General features: G+C 36.2%; 1 protein-coding gene across 5 annotated transcripts; it reads left to right on the forward strand.

Annotated features, from left to right (window-relative positions):
* The first annotated feature begins 1,560 nt into the window (after nucleotides 1-1,560).
* On the forward strand, nucleotides 1,561-8,627 carry LOC104106925 (protein DETOXIFICATION 42-like). 5 transcript variants are annotated; one of them, XM_070192275.1, is made up of 14 exons: nucleotides 1,561-1,702; nucleotides 3,291-3,370; nucleotides 3,899-4,020; nucleotides 4,347-4,586; nucleotides 4,700-4,890; nucleotides 5,303-5,438; nucleotides 5,578-5,674; nucleotides 5,783-5,883; nucleotides 6,455-6,618; nucleotides 7,238-7,309; nucleotides 7,526-7,642; nucleotides 7,736-7,831; nucleotides 8,126-8,247; nucleotides 8,332-8,615. In XM_070192275.1, exons 2-14 carry the CDS (start codon nucleotides 3,300-3,302, stop codon nucleotides 8,372-8,374), a joined length of 1,572 nt encoding a protein of 523 aa, XP_070048376.1. In that variant the 5' UTR covers nucleotides 1,561-1,702; nucleotides 3,291-3,299; the 3' UTR covers nucleotides 8,375-8,615. The 5 variants fall into 5 exon arrangements, with proteins under 5 accessions (XP_070048376.1, XP_009613882.1, XP_009613884.1 ...); XM_009615587.4 differs by having other exon boundaries at nucleotides 1,652-1,791; nucleotides 4,709-4,890; nucleotides 8,332-8,627; XM_009615589.4 differs by having other exon boundaries at nucleotides 1,652-1,791; nucleotides 4,709-4,890; nucleotides 5,584-5,674; nucleotides 8,332-8,627.
* Nucleotides 8,628-15,337: the final 6,710 nt, after the last annotated feature.

The following is a 15,337-nucleotide window of genomic DNA, read 5'->3' on the forward strand; positions in this document are numbered from 1 at the left end:
CACGAAGGATCATGCCGTGCCAGAAGAGAGTTAAAGCACGAAGGGTGATGCCGTACCAATCTTATTATTTATTTATAAATTTATAGGAAGGATGAGAGCGAAAGCACGAAGGGTGGTGCCGTTTCATTTCATATTTTCAGCTGCTCATTTATTTGTTAATGAATTAATTGGCTGCTAAGTGACACTTCTCCTGCTGAAATTACTATATCATCCCTCTTCGCATGTTCCTTCCCAAATTTATAAATTGTTATTTATTGTGTTATAGTAGCTTCGTATTTGTATATACTTGTACATGTGTTTTACATACGTGTCTTGTCATAGCCTCGTCACTACTTCATCGAGGTTAGGCTCGACACTTACGGAGTACATGTGGTTAGTTGTACTCATACTACACTATGCACTTCTTGTGCAAATTGTGGAGTTGGTCCCAGCAGTGTACCATAGACTTGTTCGGATTCAGGTACCCAGAGGAGACTTGAGGTATAACTGCACAGCGTCCGCAGTTCTGAAGTCCCCTTCTATCTTATCTTAGTTGTGTATTATCTTTCAAACAACTTGAATTTTATTCATATATTTATTTGTATTATTCTAGTAGCTCGTGCATTTGTGACACCAGATTCGGGGATGTATATTGATGATTCGGTAGTTATGGTCTTCTGCACTTTATTTCAGTAATTGACTTCCGTTTAATTTAATTTGTTTAAAAGCGGTTAAGATTATTCTAACGTTGGCTTGCCTAGCAAGTGAAATGTTAGGCGCCATCACGGTCCCGAAGGTGAGAATTTCGGGTCGTGACATACACCATCTCTCAATCAACAGAATTTCTTACCTGGTCTCCTATTTTCGCAGACCAATAATAAATAGAGCAAATTTCCTTTTGATTAGGGATTCAATAAGGTAACTTGGAACACCAAAACTCAATTCCAAATGGCGACTCTGAACAATAAAATAATTCATATCCAAAATCGTCACTGTAATTGGAAAAACTCTTTAACCCAACACAATAATACATAATATATTTTGCAAGGTAAAAAGGGGTATGACAAAAGTACTTTTTGAAATATTTATATTTTATGATGTTGCTCATTTCATCTATTGTTTTTTATCATGAGAAATAATATTCTTTTATGTTATTTAGAGATTTGCTATTTTTGTTAACAAATGAAAATACTAGTAACATTAGTGTTCTTGTTTGATGAGTACTAAAAACTAAACAAATCGAAGTAATTGTATAGCATCAAAATTCAGAAAACAGTAAAAATACTTTTTATAAAAGTCTTTAAGGACAATCTTTTATAAAATTAATAATAACCACTTGTGTTATGTAAACATATAAATTATTTTCGTTTAAATTATTAAACTTATGTCAGTTACAAAGCTGCCAAACACCACTTTTCCCGCCTTATATGTATCCTGTATTACTATCACATACTCATCAAATTTTACGTTTAGCCAAAGATACAAGAATGTAGAGATATATGTTGTGAAAAAATCCATATTTACACCAATAAACAATTGCCTCAAGGTACTGTCAAGGCAAAGGGGAAAAAGGAAATTTAAAAAAAAAAAAAAAAAAAGGTGAAGAGAGAGCAAGACTCGAGAAACGTCGCAGCTACCACGGCCGTAAGCACTCTGACAATTGCAAAACTATCTAAAGATCGGTGGCGCACAAGCCAAGATGCATCAAATTCTATTTTTTTAGGTTGAGTTTTGCTCATCTATTCATATCTTACGAGACTATAACAATATAATTTGTCGGCAGAACCAGAATGAATTGTCGCCATAAAAGAGGTAATAGAAGAAATTGCAATGTCGAAAAGCGTACTTACTTATTTGCACGTTTCACATTTCCTGCTTTTTTCTCCTCAAATGGAGACAATTGAAGTTCTTATGAGGGGAAATCGTTTTTTTCTTTTCAAATAAAGTTTAAGATATCCTTTTTTTATTTCTTGAGACTGCAAATCAATTTCTTGAGATTGAAAATATATGTCTATTTTTATTAGGTACATTTATTCTGCAGAAACCAAAAATGCAATTATGTTCTCTCTGGTTTCTAAACCTAGCGAAGTTTATCCCATCCTATCTGAATTCATGTTCATTCAGAGAAATTCTCAATCAACTTCAATCTCTAAAATTAAGTTAGCGTTCGGACATAAATTTGGTTAAAACTTGAAAAAAAAAGAGTTTTTGAAGATGAGATGAAAAATAATTTTTGGAAGTAAAAAAATCCCACCTTCAAAAATTGCCCCAAAACTGATCAATTTTTATAATCAAACAATGTTTTTAAAACATTTTTGAAAAAAGAAATTATGGCCATACGGGAGCTAAAAAATTCTGATATCTCAACAAATATCTAAACCTTTTTGCTTTATACCTAATGTTACGGCCAGACTGAACTGACAAGGTATTATTTGTTCTAACCTGCTTCTTTAGACCTATTTTTTTAAAGAAATTTTAAATATTGAAGAAAGCCAATACATTATTAATAAATTCATAACTAAAAGTATAAAGATTTAAACTCTAAGACATACATTTTAAAGCTACCTAAAAAATAATTTTTTTCAAAATTGATGGAAGAACTTTGTAATTGTAGCTTGTTACATAGATTTTATTCTTTTACTAGCGATATAACGTTTGAATTGGCGAAGATTTGTATCCAAATTTTCAGCAAAAAGGTATCCATAGTTTTTTCTTGAAGACAATCTAAGGGTTTAACAATTAAATTTTCTATTTAAATATTGTTTGGAATTTGTCCCATGAAAAAAAAATCATGTGCAATTCTTCAAATTTTATATCTTATGCAAGATAGACACTTTATTTAATGGAAAAGATTGTGTGCATATTTTTAGAATTATTATTAGTAATCTTAAAGATTCTATATGGCTGTTATAGAGGGGTAATTTTACAAAGAAAGTTCTGCTACAAATATGGTTGTTGCTGTTATAGGTAAAAAAAAAAAAAACTGTTATAGTGAGTAAAATACAACTTAAAAAATCGGTTCTGAGGAAAACTTGTCTTTTTATAGTGAATGACTGTTATATAAGAATGTTATTATAGAGAGGTGTGACTATATTAGATGGAAACTAAAGTACAAATACAGATGTGAACAATTTAAACAAAGTGACTGAAGTAAGACATCCAAGGTAGGTTGTATCCTCTTGAAGTACTATCTGGACTCATGTTAACCTCAAGTTGAAGACTTCAGTATTCTAGGAAATTTGTGATACTATATTTTTAAGCAGATAGTAGGTAATCTTATACATTTCGTATTGGTTATTTGCCATTTTCAGTGTACAAGAATGGCCGAGAAAGAAGTTCCATGTACAGAGAATGTTAAAAGCCCAGTATCCATATTCTTTAGAGATATAAGGTACTTGTAAAGTTTTTTGCCTTTTACTTTTTATTTTCTTGGTCATCAACTTATCAATCTGAAATGTGCAAGAACTTTAAGATTGTCACTTCTTTTCTTGAAGGAGCCTAAGAAAATATTTTCTGAAAATTTTAAGTTGTACACCATACCTTTACCTGCTGTAGCAGGTTGTAGCTTGCGTTATTTTCAAGATTACAATTCTCATATTTTAAGGAAGCTTATCTGTAGATATCATTTGGGCGAACTGATGGTGTAAAGATTTCTTACACTCACAGTGTATATAACTAAACTCTTTTCGGAAATGAATTTACATTTATAAGAAAAGGAGTCTAAGTTAAGAATTGACTGCATTTGTAAGGTTCTGCTTTTCCAAAATTATTTGAATATCTGTATGTAAAGCCACATCTGATATATACATGGAGAGTAAGTTGTAGTGGAGTAGGAGATGAATGTTTCTTTAATGCCAAAATAAACAAGATTTTTCCTTCTTATTTTTTTTTTTATATTTTTTATCTTTTTTGTGAGCAGATCTATTTTTAAATTGGATGAGCTTGGCCAAGAAATAGCAAGGATAGCCCTACCTGCTGCACTAGCTTTGACAGCAGATCCTGTTGCATCTCTGGTTGATACAGCATTCATTGGCCATATAGGTATCAACTTCACAATTTCAATGTATTCCATTATCTTACAAGGAAACACAAAGGGATTTAACTAACAGTGACGGCGTAAAAATTTTTATACTACGTGACCTGTCTTATTTTTCAGGTTATTAATTTCACCTTTTATGGACGATTAACTGTTGTTATCTTTTAAATGATCTGATAGTGTGAAAACTTAATCACTGTCAGCAGCGTATAGAAGTAATTAAACTCAACACAAAAAGTGGTGACCATAGGTCATAGTTATCAACTAGGTTGATCATTAAGCAAAAAAAGGTTTCTAATCATCAACATAAACTCGACATTTATCGACACAGGTCCTATTGAGCAGGCTGCTGTGGGAGTTTCAATTGCTGTATTCAATCAAGCATCAAAGATTGCAATATTCCCCCTAGTCAGCGTAACAACTTCTTTCGTCGCTGAGGAAGATACCATCACGAAAGCAAGTCAGGACCTGCAAAATGATAAGATCAAGGAGCAGAATGAAGGAGATGCTGAAGCAATGGATACTGATTCACCATCAAACAGCGAAAGCAAAAGCCTGATACCTAAAAATGGTATGTCGAAAATTGAAAATCCAGGCCCAGGTTCTCGTTACACTCTCAAGAACGATGCACGTACAAGTTCCTTGTGCTTTTGATAATGACACTACCTTTTCTTTTACCTTCATATTCTACAGGGAGTGTATGCAAGTCGGAAAAGATGGCTTCTAGCTTTGAGGTTGTGAAGCCTAAGCCCGAAAAGAGGCACATTCCATCCGCCTCGTCTGCATTAATAATTGGCGCTGTCCTTGGCATCATCCAAGCAGCATTTCTAATCGCCGGAGCAAAACCTTTATTAAAATTCATGGGAATCAAACCTGTAAGTTGATCTCTGCATAAACAGGAGAGGAGGAGAAATATCTCATTTTTTTTCCAATAGAATTCAGATTCTTGTATCCTCCTCCCAACCGTTGGTGCCGTTTTTTTTTTTTTTTGGATAATCGTAGTGTCCGGGCCAGCTTGCCTGCACCTCGATTAATTTTTCACGTGTTATCTGCTATCTCCTACTAGTACAGATACCGGGTAACTCTGTCCACCAAGGCTCGGACAGATGGGAAGAAATAACCTAGTATTTTCTCTGCTGGAATTTGAACCTAAGATTTCATGGTTCTCAACCCACTTCATTGACCACTAAACTATTTTCTTTCGCTTTTTCCTTTTTGCGGCAGTAGGTTATAGGGGTTGAGAGCTTCTCATAGTTTCAATTTCTGGTTGTATGTGATAATTTACAGGGCTCAGCTATGTCAAAACCAGCAGAAGATTACCTGAGATTAAGGTCACTTGGTGCACCAGCAGTTCTCCTCTCATTAGCAATGCAAGGAGTCTTCAGAGGATTTAAAGACACAAAAACTCCACTATTTGCAACTGGTAAGCAATTAGGAATATGTGACAGAACCAAACTTCCATAATCGACAAATCAAAACTTCAGTTTTTTAAGAACTAGGAAGAGGTGAATTGAATTCGACACAGTTTTTTCTTTTTCTGTGTGTTTGTTGACATCATACAGTGGCAGGAGATTTGGCAAATATTATTTTGGATCCCATATTCATGTTTGTTTTCCGTCTTGGTGTCCGAGGTGCTGCAATCGCTCATGTAATTTCTCAGTGAGTAGATTCTAATCTCTACTGAAAGATAAAATTGTGAGGCAACAGTTCCACTGATCGATTTTTTCCGAAATGCTAAGACATATGTTCTAATTTGAATTGGTATAGGTACCTAATTTCAGTTATACTGTTTTGGAGACTAATGGAAAAGGTTGATCTTGTACCTCCTAGTCTCAAATATCTTCAATTTGCTCGTTTTCTTACGAATGGTGAGGATTTTCTCTGATGCTGTATATATATTACTAAAGTTATATTTGTCAATATAATAGAAAACTAGCACCATATTTGTTAAAATGAAGCTCTGAAATTTCTTAACTCACATTCTTATTGTATCAATACAAGCAGTGTTTTTCTTTCTTTCCACTTATATTGTTCACTGATTCTCACTACCAAGTGTTTTAGTAAATCCAAACTCCTACAAACATAAGATAGAACATTGGTCAGAGTACGCGTTTAAGTTGGTACTCCGATCAAAAATAAAATGCACTAAATTTGAAGGATCCGACACGCACCCAACAATATTTTTGAAGAGTCCGAGTAACATAGCCGATGACTATGTTCGCTGAGCTTTCGCCGTCTATTTGTTCGCTGACATGTTGAACCACTTCCATTCACCAAATTTGTTCTGTGTTTGTCTGTTAATAAACTTTTACTTCACTGCACACTCTAAATACCAAATAAGGAATATGGTTTTAATGTCAAGATTAACTGTTTTCTGTTCATACTTATTAAAAAAATAACTAACTGATTTTTTTTCCTCTTTTTTCGTCCTAATTTCAGGCTTCCTATTGTTAGTGAGGGTCATAGCAGTGACATTCTGTGTAACATTAGCTGCATCATTGGCTGCACGGTTAGGACCCACACAAATGGCTGCATTTCAAGTCTGCTTGCAGGTTTGGCTAGCTACATCTCTTCTAGCTGATGGCTTAGCTGTTGCTGGTCAGGTGAGATATGATTTCTCCTACCAACATTTCGCCTGTCTCAGATAAACTAAACGAACAGACGCATATATAATTAAAAAGGCGGAGCCAGGATTTGAAGTTTAGGGGTTCGAGATTCTAGTCCGTTAAAAAGTTATGGGTTCTAAATTAACAATTTGTACATATTCAATAAATCTTTTAAGACAAATATAGGGTTTGGACCAAAGCTACTGGCTTCGGCCAAACCCATATTCGGATTCCACATTCTAGCTCCGCCCATAAAGACTTGTAACTACTTAAACAGAAGAAAGGGAACCATTATTTGCTCCCAAAATCAACAGTGCTTGGCTCCTTGGGTGGCATTTTAGGAAGTTAGCTAGCAGCACAGTTTGGAACAAAATTGTCGTTAACAATTTATTTTGAAGGTTAATTATGTGAATCAGAAACCAGTAAGAGATTCTTTTCACAGAGATAATATGTTTATAGACTAATAATTTACTCAAAGTTGAGGATCTCTCTACATATGTCCATCATATTGTTTTAAATATCTCAGAGTGAAACACATTTGTACTTTCATATTCACCACCATGCGAAAGCATATGTGAACAAACTTCAAAAATCCAACGTTCCTTTCCCCTTTCAGGCAATACTAGCAAGTGCATTTGCTCAAGAGGACTTCAGTAGGTGTACTGCAACAGCATCAAAAGTGTTACAGGTACTAATGTCATTCAAATCTATGTTGCTCGGACTCTCCGAAAATATCGATGGGTGCGTGTCGGATCCTCCAAAAATAGTGTATTTTTGGAGGATCTGACACGGGTGCGGCAACTGTTTTGGAGAGTCCGCGCAACATAGATTCAAATAGCAGAGCAGTCACATATATTTCCAGGAACAAATGAGCTAGTAACCGTCGAGTTCTTAAAACGTGCAGTTGGGAGTAGTTCTAGGGCTAGTACTAGCACTCACACTTGGAGTTGGTTTACACTATGGAGCAAGAGTATTTACACAAGACGTCGATGTCCTACACTTAATTGCCATTGGTATTCCGGTAATCACCGTCTATAAACATGTCATTCATACACTTACAAATCTTTCACAGTGAAAGACTTGGTTTAGAACTTACCAATTCTTCCAATCTCAGTTCGTCGCAGCAACTCAACCAATCAATTGCCTCGCCTTTGTCTTTGACGGTGTAAACTTTGGTGCATCTGACTTTGCATATTCTGCATATTCAATGGTAAGCTCGCATGAGATATTCATTTTTTGCTGTCAACACATAAACATACAATGCTCAAAAAATAGTCCCCAAGTTTCAATAAGAAAACAATAGATATAAAACTTTTCTTGTGCATTGTTAAAGATTGTAGCATTACAACACTAGTCTCAACTCGAAGATAAAAATCTTCCAAATAGAGAAGGACCCTCTTGAAGATAAAAATCTGTATTCCTGATGATCTGAGAATATTGCAATTATTTTAACGTATCCGGATCAAAGTAAACAGTTATTAACAAGAATTCATTTGATCTTCAGCTTACAGTGGCTATTTTCAGCATTGTGTTCTTGCTCATTCTATCATCAAGTTTTGGATATATTGGAATTTGGGTAGCTCTAACCATCTATATGAGCCTAAGAGCTTTAGCTGGTTTCGGGAGGTAAGCATCCTAAACAACACAGATTTAAGCGACCACACAAATGCAGAAGCACGATCTGTTTATTTTCTGCTTCACCATTTGCAGGATAGGCACTGGAACCGGGCCGTGGAAGTTCCTCAGGAGCTGAAAGTCTCTGTTAGACTGCTTATTATTATAGACACACGCACACCTTTTCATACAGTAAATTTGTACAGTAAACTGAAATTCTTTATAAGGACCAAAGAAACATAGGAGAGACCTTATAAGGCAATTTTGTTCATTGGTGTATGTACTCTTTTGTAGTTTGAGGAAATAGGAAAAAAATTGTATATGTACACAGTACTCTTTTCCTTCCATTACATTTAATTCAACAACACTAGTAAATGCAATCATTTTGTTTATTTTCCCTCGAAGCAAACCAAGTTCCTCCAACACAATTTATTACACTAAGAAATTTAACATCTTTCTTTATTATAAAGTCATTAACTTTTGCATTTTCTCGTTCACATAACTTGTAAGCTCTAGTTTGTACAAAAAAATAAATAGTTTTTGTACTCCAATACAAGACGGGGGGAATGATAAGTTACGGTAGAAGGCTGAAAGCACATTGAGCACATGGTATGAATCGTTTTGGGTTTATAAATAGAACCACCCCTTTTCTGGATCCACCTCACATCAATAACCTGACCCTGCCACCTATAGATAGTTTTAACTTTGACAGTTATACTTTTAGGAGTTGGTTAGTGTCAAAAAAGTGATGAGGATTGAGATCATACCAGGCACAAAATCACATTTAAAATGGGAAAAAGCTCTAGTGAATTCCTTGTAGACTTCAAAACTCCAAAAGAAGAAAAAGTTCAAGAAAAACGAACTCTCCTAAACTGAGACAAGAAGATTTGACAGAAAGTTATATTGCAACTCAATGTCTTCCTTTGTTGATCTTCATTCTTCATATATATTGGAGTCTGGAAGTCCTACCTAATTGCAATTTAATGGAAACATCAACCAATTGTTCTCCAAAATTTTGACATTCTTCTACAATGGAAAGAACAAACTTAACAAAAGTTAAACAATGTTTAAGTTCAACCAAATTGCTCGGGAGAAGCATCAGAAGCATCAGAGTCCTACGACATGAGAGAACTATACAACTCAAAACAAACTTCCACATGGGATGACAAGCATGTGTGTATGTTGCAGGGGTAAGCCTACTTCATGTGCAACACAGTTCCAATTTGTCATTAATTTTAGTAACGAGTTCCCAAAAATGTCACAGTTAAAACTGACAAACAAAGTAATAACTAAGAAACTACGATACACTATTAGGGAAATATGTTAGTAAGAGGATATTTCACCAGTAATCATCTCCGGAAGACACATCCCAAAGGCATGCATATATATATATATATATATATATATATCAACCAGTTCACTGTATTCCTTCATCGTGGTACTCTGGAGCCATGAATTCAGGGGTACCCTTAAGGTCTTGTGCGGAATTACTGTTGGAAAGATGAATTGCGAACCCCACATCTCCAAGTTTAACTTATTTCCACCACTATGAACAAACCCATTCTAGCACTTGATGTCTCTGTCAGTTATTTTAGGATTCCAAGCCATTTCCTTCATATTTAGGTAACACCATTTTCTTTCTTAATTAATTATTTCGATGAATTATCTGTTCAGACCTAAGAAGATTATGTGAACACTTAATTGAGATCTCACTCATCAGACCACCAAGTTCGGGATGGATTGATGTAGTTCCTCTACACCTCTTGGACGTTGTTGGGATGCCGCATCCCTTTATCAATCAGCACCTTAGAAGATTTCACAAAACCTTTCAAAGTGACCTTTGTAGCTTACAGTAGAGACAGTAGCTCGGAACTTTGTCATATTCAATATCGAGCCATCTTCCATTTGGGGTTCCATCTATTTGTTAACCAAATTTGATCTACTCTCGATTTTAACAAATCAATTTCAACCTTCACCTTAGCAACATTACCCCTAGACTTGGAATAAGTTGCTAGATCAGGGGCAATAGAAACTCCAATATCACTAACCATTCTAGAAATGACATGCCATCTGAATAAACGCCATGGTAGTTGATGAATTAGAATCCAAATTGGGACAATGGAAGTTTCTTCTTCTGGTTTGGAATCCGATGTCCATTTCAAGATCTTCTATAGGAGCATCTCCAATCTCAATAAATTCTTTGAAACGAATATGATTAAAGTCGACCTCGTTAGTGAAATCAATGTACACATGCCTAAAATCAAAATAGGCAATTTTCACAGATCTGGTTAAATGAAACTTGCTGATAAAAACTTTTCTAATTTCCTCCATAGTTGGCTTTCCTCTGTAAAACCTACCAATAATAGTAAATTTCCACTCCAGAGCTAAAGCCACAAAGTAATCTTGAGCAGAAAAAATCACCGCTGGCTTACCTAAATGTGTACCATGCCTAATCTCAATAGGAGGGGTCCCGTCATTGAAGGAGGGTAAATTTGCTTGGACATCAGCAGCAAATGAGGGATTTGAGACTTCTTGATTATAGCCCATGTTCTCAGACATGGCAACAGCTCTGTTGTTCACAATTGGTGCTCTATTCTGTTGCATGTTGTTGGGTATAGGATTTTGAGGTGAGGAATTTGATAATGGTTGAGTATCTGTAGTCTGGGTAGGTTCAATTTGTTGTTTATTACTGATATCTGTAATAGCTTCGCTCCGGCGACTAGGCGATCAAAATTGGAGGAGATTTTTGGTTGTGGGTGTATGGATTTAATACTGTGTGTAATAGGGGATTTCTTGTTAGTAACGTTTGTAGAAGGATTGTCTTCAGCATTTGTTTAGACTGTGGAATTGGTGGTGGCAGTTTCTGTGGTTTGCTCAGAAGTATTCATTGGACTAGTGTTAGTAGCCGTTGTGGTGGTAGTATTAGGTGGGGTGAGTAGAGTGAGTAGTTTTGGAGTGTGGATGGGTGGATTTATTGGTGTTTATATATATATATATATATATATATATATATATATATATATATATATAATAGCCAAAATATATTGTTTACTCATTCACCTTGCACCCAAATCTCTGTTACACACTTGTTGATCACGAGTTTAATTTTACACACCAAACCTTTCAACAAGTGTGTAAAATAATTGACACACATTTGAAAGGTTTGGTGTGTAAAGTTAAACCCGTAGTCAATAAGTGTGTAATAGAAATTTGGGGGCAAGGTGGATGAGTAAACTATGTATTTTGCCTACATACTATGATAGGAACTTATTAATTTATTTTCTCTAGGTTTTGTAGTTTTCAAAAAGTATCTAGGTTTTTCTTACAAATTTTATACATTCCCCTTAAAAAGCTCTCATCCCATGATTAATACCTTCAATTAAGGGATTCAATTATATGTTTTCCTTTTTTCACATTTCTCCTCATTTCATGCGTCCTAGTTTTTTCAGTAAGTAGATCTCGTCTTCTCTCTCGTCGATAGTTTCACGTCTCAACAAGAAGTTGGTAATTTTGCTTCAGTTGCTGAATAATTTTGGTTGGAACCTTCAAATACTGGATATAATGCCATACTGCATATTCTATGTTCCTACTATCTTTAATTCCTTATAATGTTAGGAAAGCGATACCTAATCTAACAAATTCAATAAAACATAACTGATTTCCATAATAGATACCAAAAAGATACTTTTTCTTTGCAGCTAGAAATCTATACACACGGCATATAATGTCAGAAAATGACAAAAACAATCAATTCCTAAAAGTTTCTTCAACAATTCAAAAAATTGTTAAACTCTAGCAAAATTATTACTAATAGGATAATGACTCATACACAATCCAAATGTGAAATTAGTCACAAACTTACAATTGCTCATCACCATTTACAATTATCATACATTTGTGATACAATTTCTGCAATAATTATGATACAAATATAATTATGATACAATCGTGATACAATTCTGATCTTCATCTTTTTTAAGTTTCAATCATAACTCTAAACTTAAATTCTGATAAAATATTGTATTATAATTATATTAGTATTGTACTGTGTATTATTTTACATATTGATATATCAGATACAAGTCAAATACAATTTTGATACAATTGTGATACAGTTATGATACAATTACCATACAATCTTGATACTATTCAGAAACTTTTCTTCTTTGAGTTTCAATATGAAATTTTACCTAAATATAAATCTAAACTTAACCAATCTCCCTCAAATTTTAGATATAAACTCCAAGTTATATTCTCAATCATTTGCAAGAGCACCCAATCCAAACAAATCATAAATTCATAATATTTACTAGATTTGAGGTTTTAATATTTAAAAAACCGACTTACTAGATTTGAGTTTTTGAAAGAAAAAGAAAAAGGCAATCCAAAGCGAACCATGAACGCCCCAAGTGAATAAGTAGAGTGCATTGGAAAAGTTAGAAAGATAAATAGAGAGAAGGAAGAGCTTTTGGCAAACGTATAATACTAGTAGTACTATAGAGCCATGAATTTAGGGGTACCCTTAAGCTCTTTAACGAAATTAATGTCGGAAAGATGAATTGCGAACCCCACATCTCCAAGTTTAACTTATTTCCACCACTATGACAACCGCATTCTCGCACTGATTTGTTTACCCTCAAAATCGGATAACAATTAAATTTGTAAGTGACTTTTAAGGATATGCGGGTTAACTCAACACAAAGTAATAAATTAGGTTGCAATTGAATAAATAATGACAAAGTAAATTCAAACCACGTGAATTGGGCAATTTCAGCCTTGAAGGATCAGTCACCCTCGAGCCGGATGTACCTCGATCAGTCTCAAGATGCAGATGAATAAGAGCTTGAAGAGAAAATAATAATGTATTGCTTTTTAGTGCGTGTTACAATGTGTTTTTATGAATTATCAGACCCCTTTTATATATTATAAGAGTCCTACTTTAGGTACAATTCTATAAAAGGTAAAAATCTCTTGATTTATTGATTGTCGGTTCCTTATTGATACGTGCCGAGATTCTCGAGGTAATATCCTATTGGTCATGGATATTTCGGTCTTCTGTTCGCTATGCTAACAATGTTGTTTCGTGGTCGTTCGAGGCTAGGACCGATTCTAGGATCACGACCTCGATATTCTCGAAGGCATGCGTTCCGCCCCTAGGTTCTAGCCCGGTGGGACTTGTGGTCGATCTTCAGTTCTTTATTGCCATGTCTCGAGCGTGGCCTACCATGTCGGAGGCGAGGATGTACCACAAGCTCTATTTCGACCGTATACAGATAGTCCCCTCATTTTTTGGAGAGTAGACGACGAGAAACGACATGAGCTTTTCGATTCTTACTTCGATACACCGTGACGGATACGACAAAACAACCGAAATGTCTCGTCAGTCAAGTCTTAATGGAATTTAATGCATGTCAGTCGCCGGTCGTCCATTCTTGAATGCGAACCGCCCGTGAAATACTATAAATACCTCTTCCTTTGTTCATTTTAGCTTTACATCCAAACCTTCTACCCTCGTACCTTTGAAATTTCAATACTTTCTAGCACTTATACTCTGGTTATTTGAGATCCTTTGTAAGAGTTTTTGTTCATCTTCATCTCAAGCCAACAAGTGCACTCCTTTAACTTCCTCTCTTCCTCCATTGTTTTTAAATAAATAGCGAAGACTTCAAAAACCGTTCCCCAAAAAGAAATTCCTTCTACTTCGCGGCTGGGTACTGAGACCAAGGAGACTGTTTTGCGTACTGTTGTCGAGGAACCAGTACCGGAACCCCATTTGAAAATGTTCATCCCCGGGGGGGTTCCTGGTCAATGTTGATTATAAAGTTGAAAAGCCTTCCTCCGTACAAGGCTGGTGCGAGGAGGTCTCGAGGTACATCTGCTCGATCACCGAAGATGTCCTACATACGGTCCAAAAGGACTGCAATTGGGTTGATAAGCACATAGTGGTTCCCGAACCCGATCAAGCCATCACTACCCATGTCGAGGGATACTCAAGTTTTTACACTTATCCCTTTACACTGGGCCCAGTGGACCCGGTCATCATCGATTTATGCAAGAGATACGAGGTATGCCTCAGTCAAATTCATCCTTCACTCTGGAGGATTGTGATCCTTCTCCGGTTCTTCATGAGCAAGATTGATGGATGCTCGTTCACTATCGACCACATTATGCGCTTATATAGTCCCCGAATATTCCGGGGGGGATTGATAAAGCTTGTGCATCGGGCCAGTAAATCCCCGTTTCGAGTATTGATGAAGATCGGGATCAGGGCTGGCAAGGTCGTTTTGTCCGAGTGAGGACTTTGGACTTGATCCCAGCTGAGCATATGTCGTTCCCCGAGAAGTGGAATACATCACGTAAGTATAATTTTGCTTTTGAAAGTCAATTTTATATTTTTTTCCTTCCTTCTTATTGGTGCTTTGTGATGGTGCTGCTGTCGCTCGGGTCCCGAATACTGTCCCTCAACTCAAGGAGTTGATTGAGGGTATCGTATCACAAATGCCCTACTCCGAGCGCTCATGGTGCAAGCTTTCAAACTGTCGTTGGGAGGCCCGTTCCCACGGTGAGACTCCTTTCCCGAGTAGGTAATATTCAGATTCCTCTTGTGTCATTAAGTTCTCCCTCCCTTTACTTCTTTTTACAGGTTTATCCAAGGATGTTGAACTGAGGCCTCCATCCGGTGGCGAGAACCTCCCTGCTGAGTCCCTTGCTCCGAGACAAGCTAAAGAGAAGAAAAGGAAAACGACTCCGAGTTCTCCGAGCTCAGAGAAAAAGAAAACAAGAAGAAGGCTGGTGCGCAAGTCCAAAGAAAGTACCAGCGCTCGAGCACCATCTTTGGATTCACTTTATCGGTTGAGGGATGAATCTAAAGAAGAAGAAGAAACCTTTGATCTAGTGGCCCACATGCCGTCGTAGCTCGAAGGGCAAGGGCCTCCGAACCAGAGAGTGGCGAGGCCGGCTTGCCTCAAGCTACGGAGGCCGACGAGGAGGCCAGGGCCGAGGCTTCCCGGGATGTGGGCAATGCACCAAAGGAAGTACTCGGTGTGATAGACATCACCGAGTCGCCCTCATTCACTGAATCCATGTATAACGAGGCTCAGAT

The sequence above is a fragment of the Nicotiana tomentosiformis genome, chromosome 1, assembly GCF_000390325.3.
Source record: "Nicotiana tomentosiformis chromosome 1, ASM39032v3, whole genome shotgun sequence".
Classification (NCBI taxonomy): domain Eukaryota; kingdom Viridiplantae; phylum Streptophyta; class Magnoliopsida; order Solanales; family Solanaceae; genus Nicotiana; species Nicotiana tomentosiformis.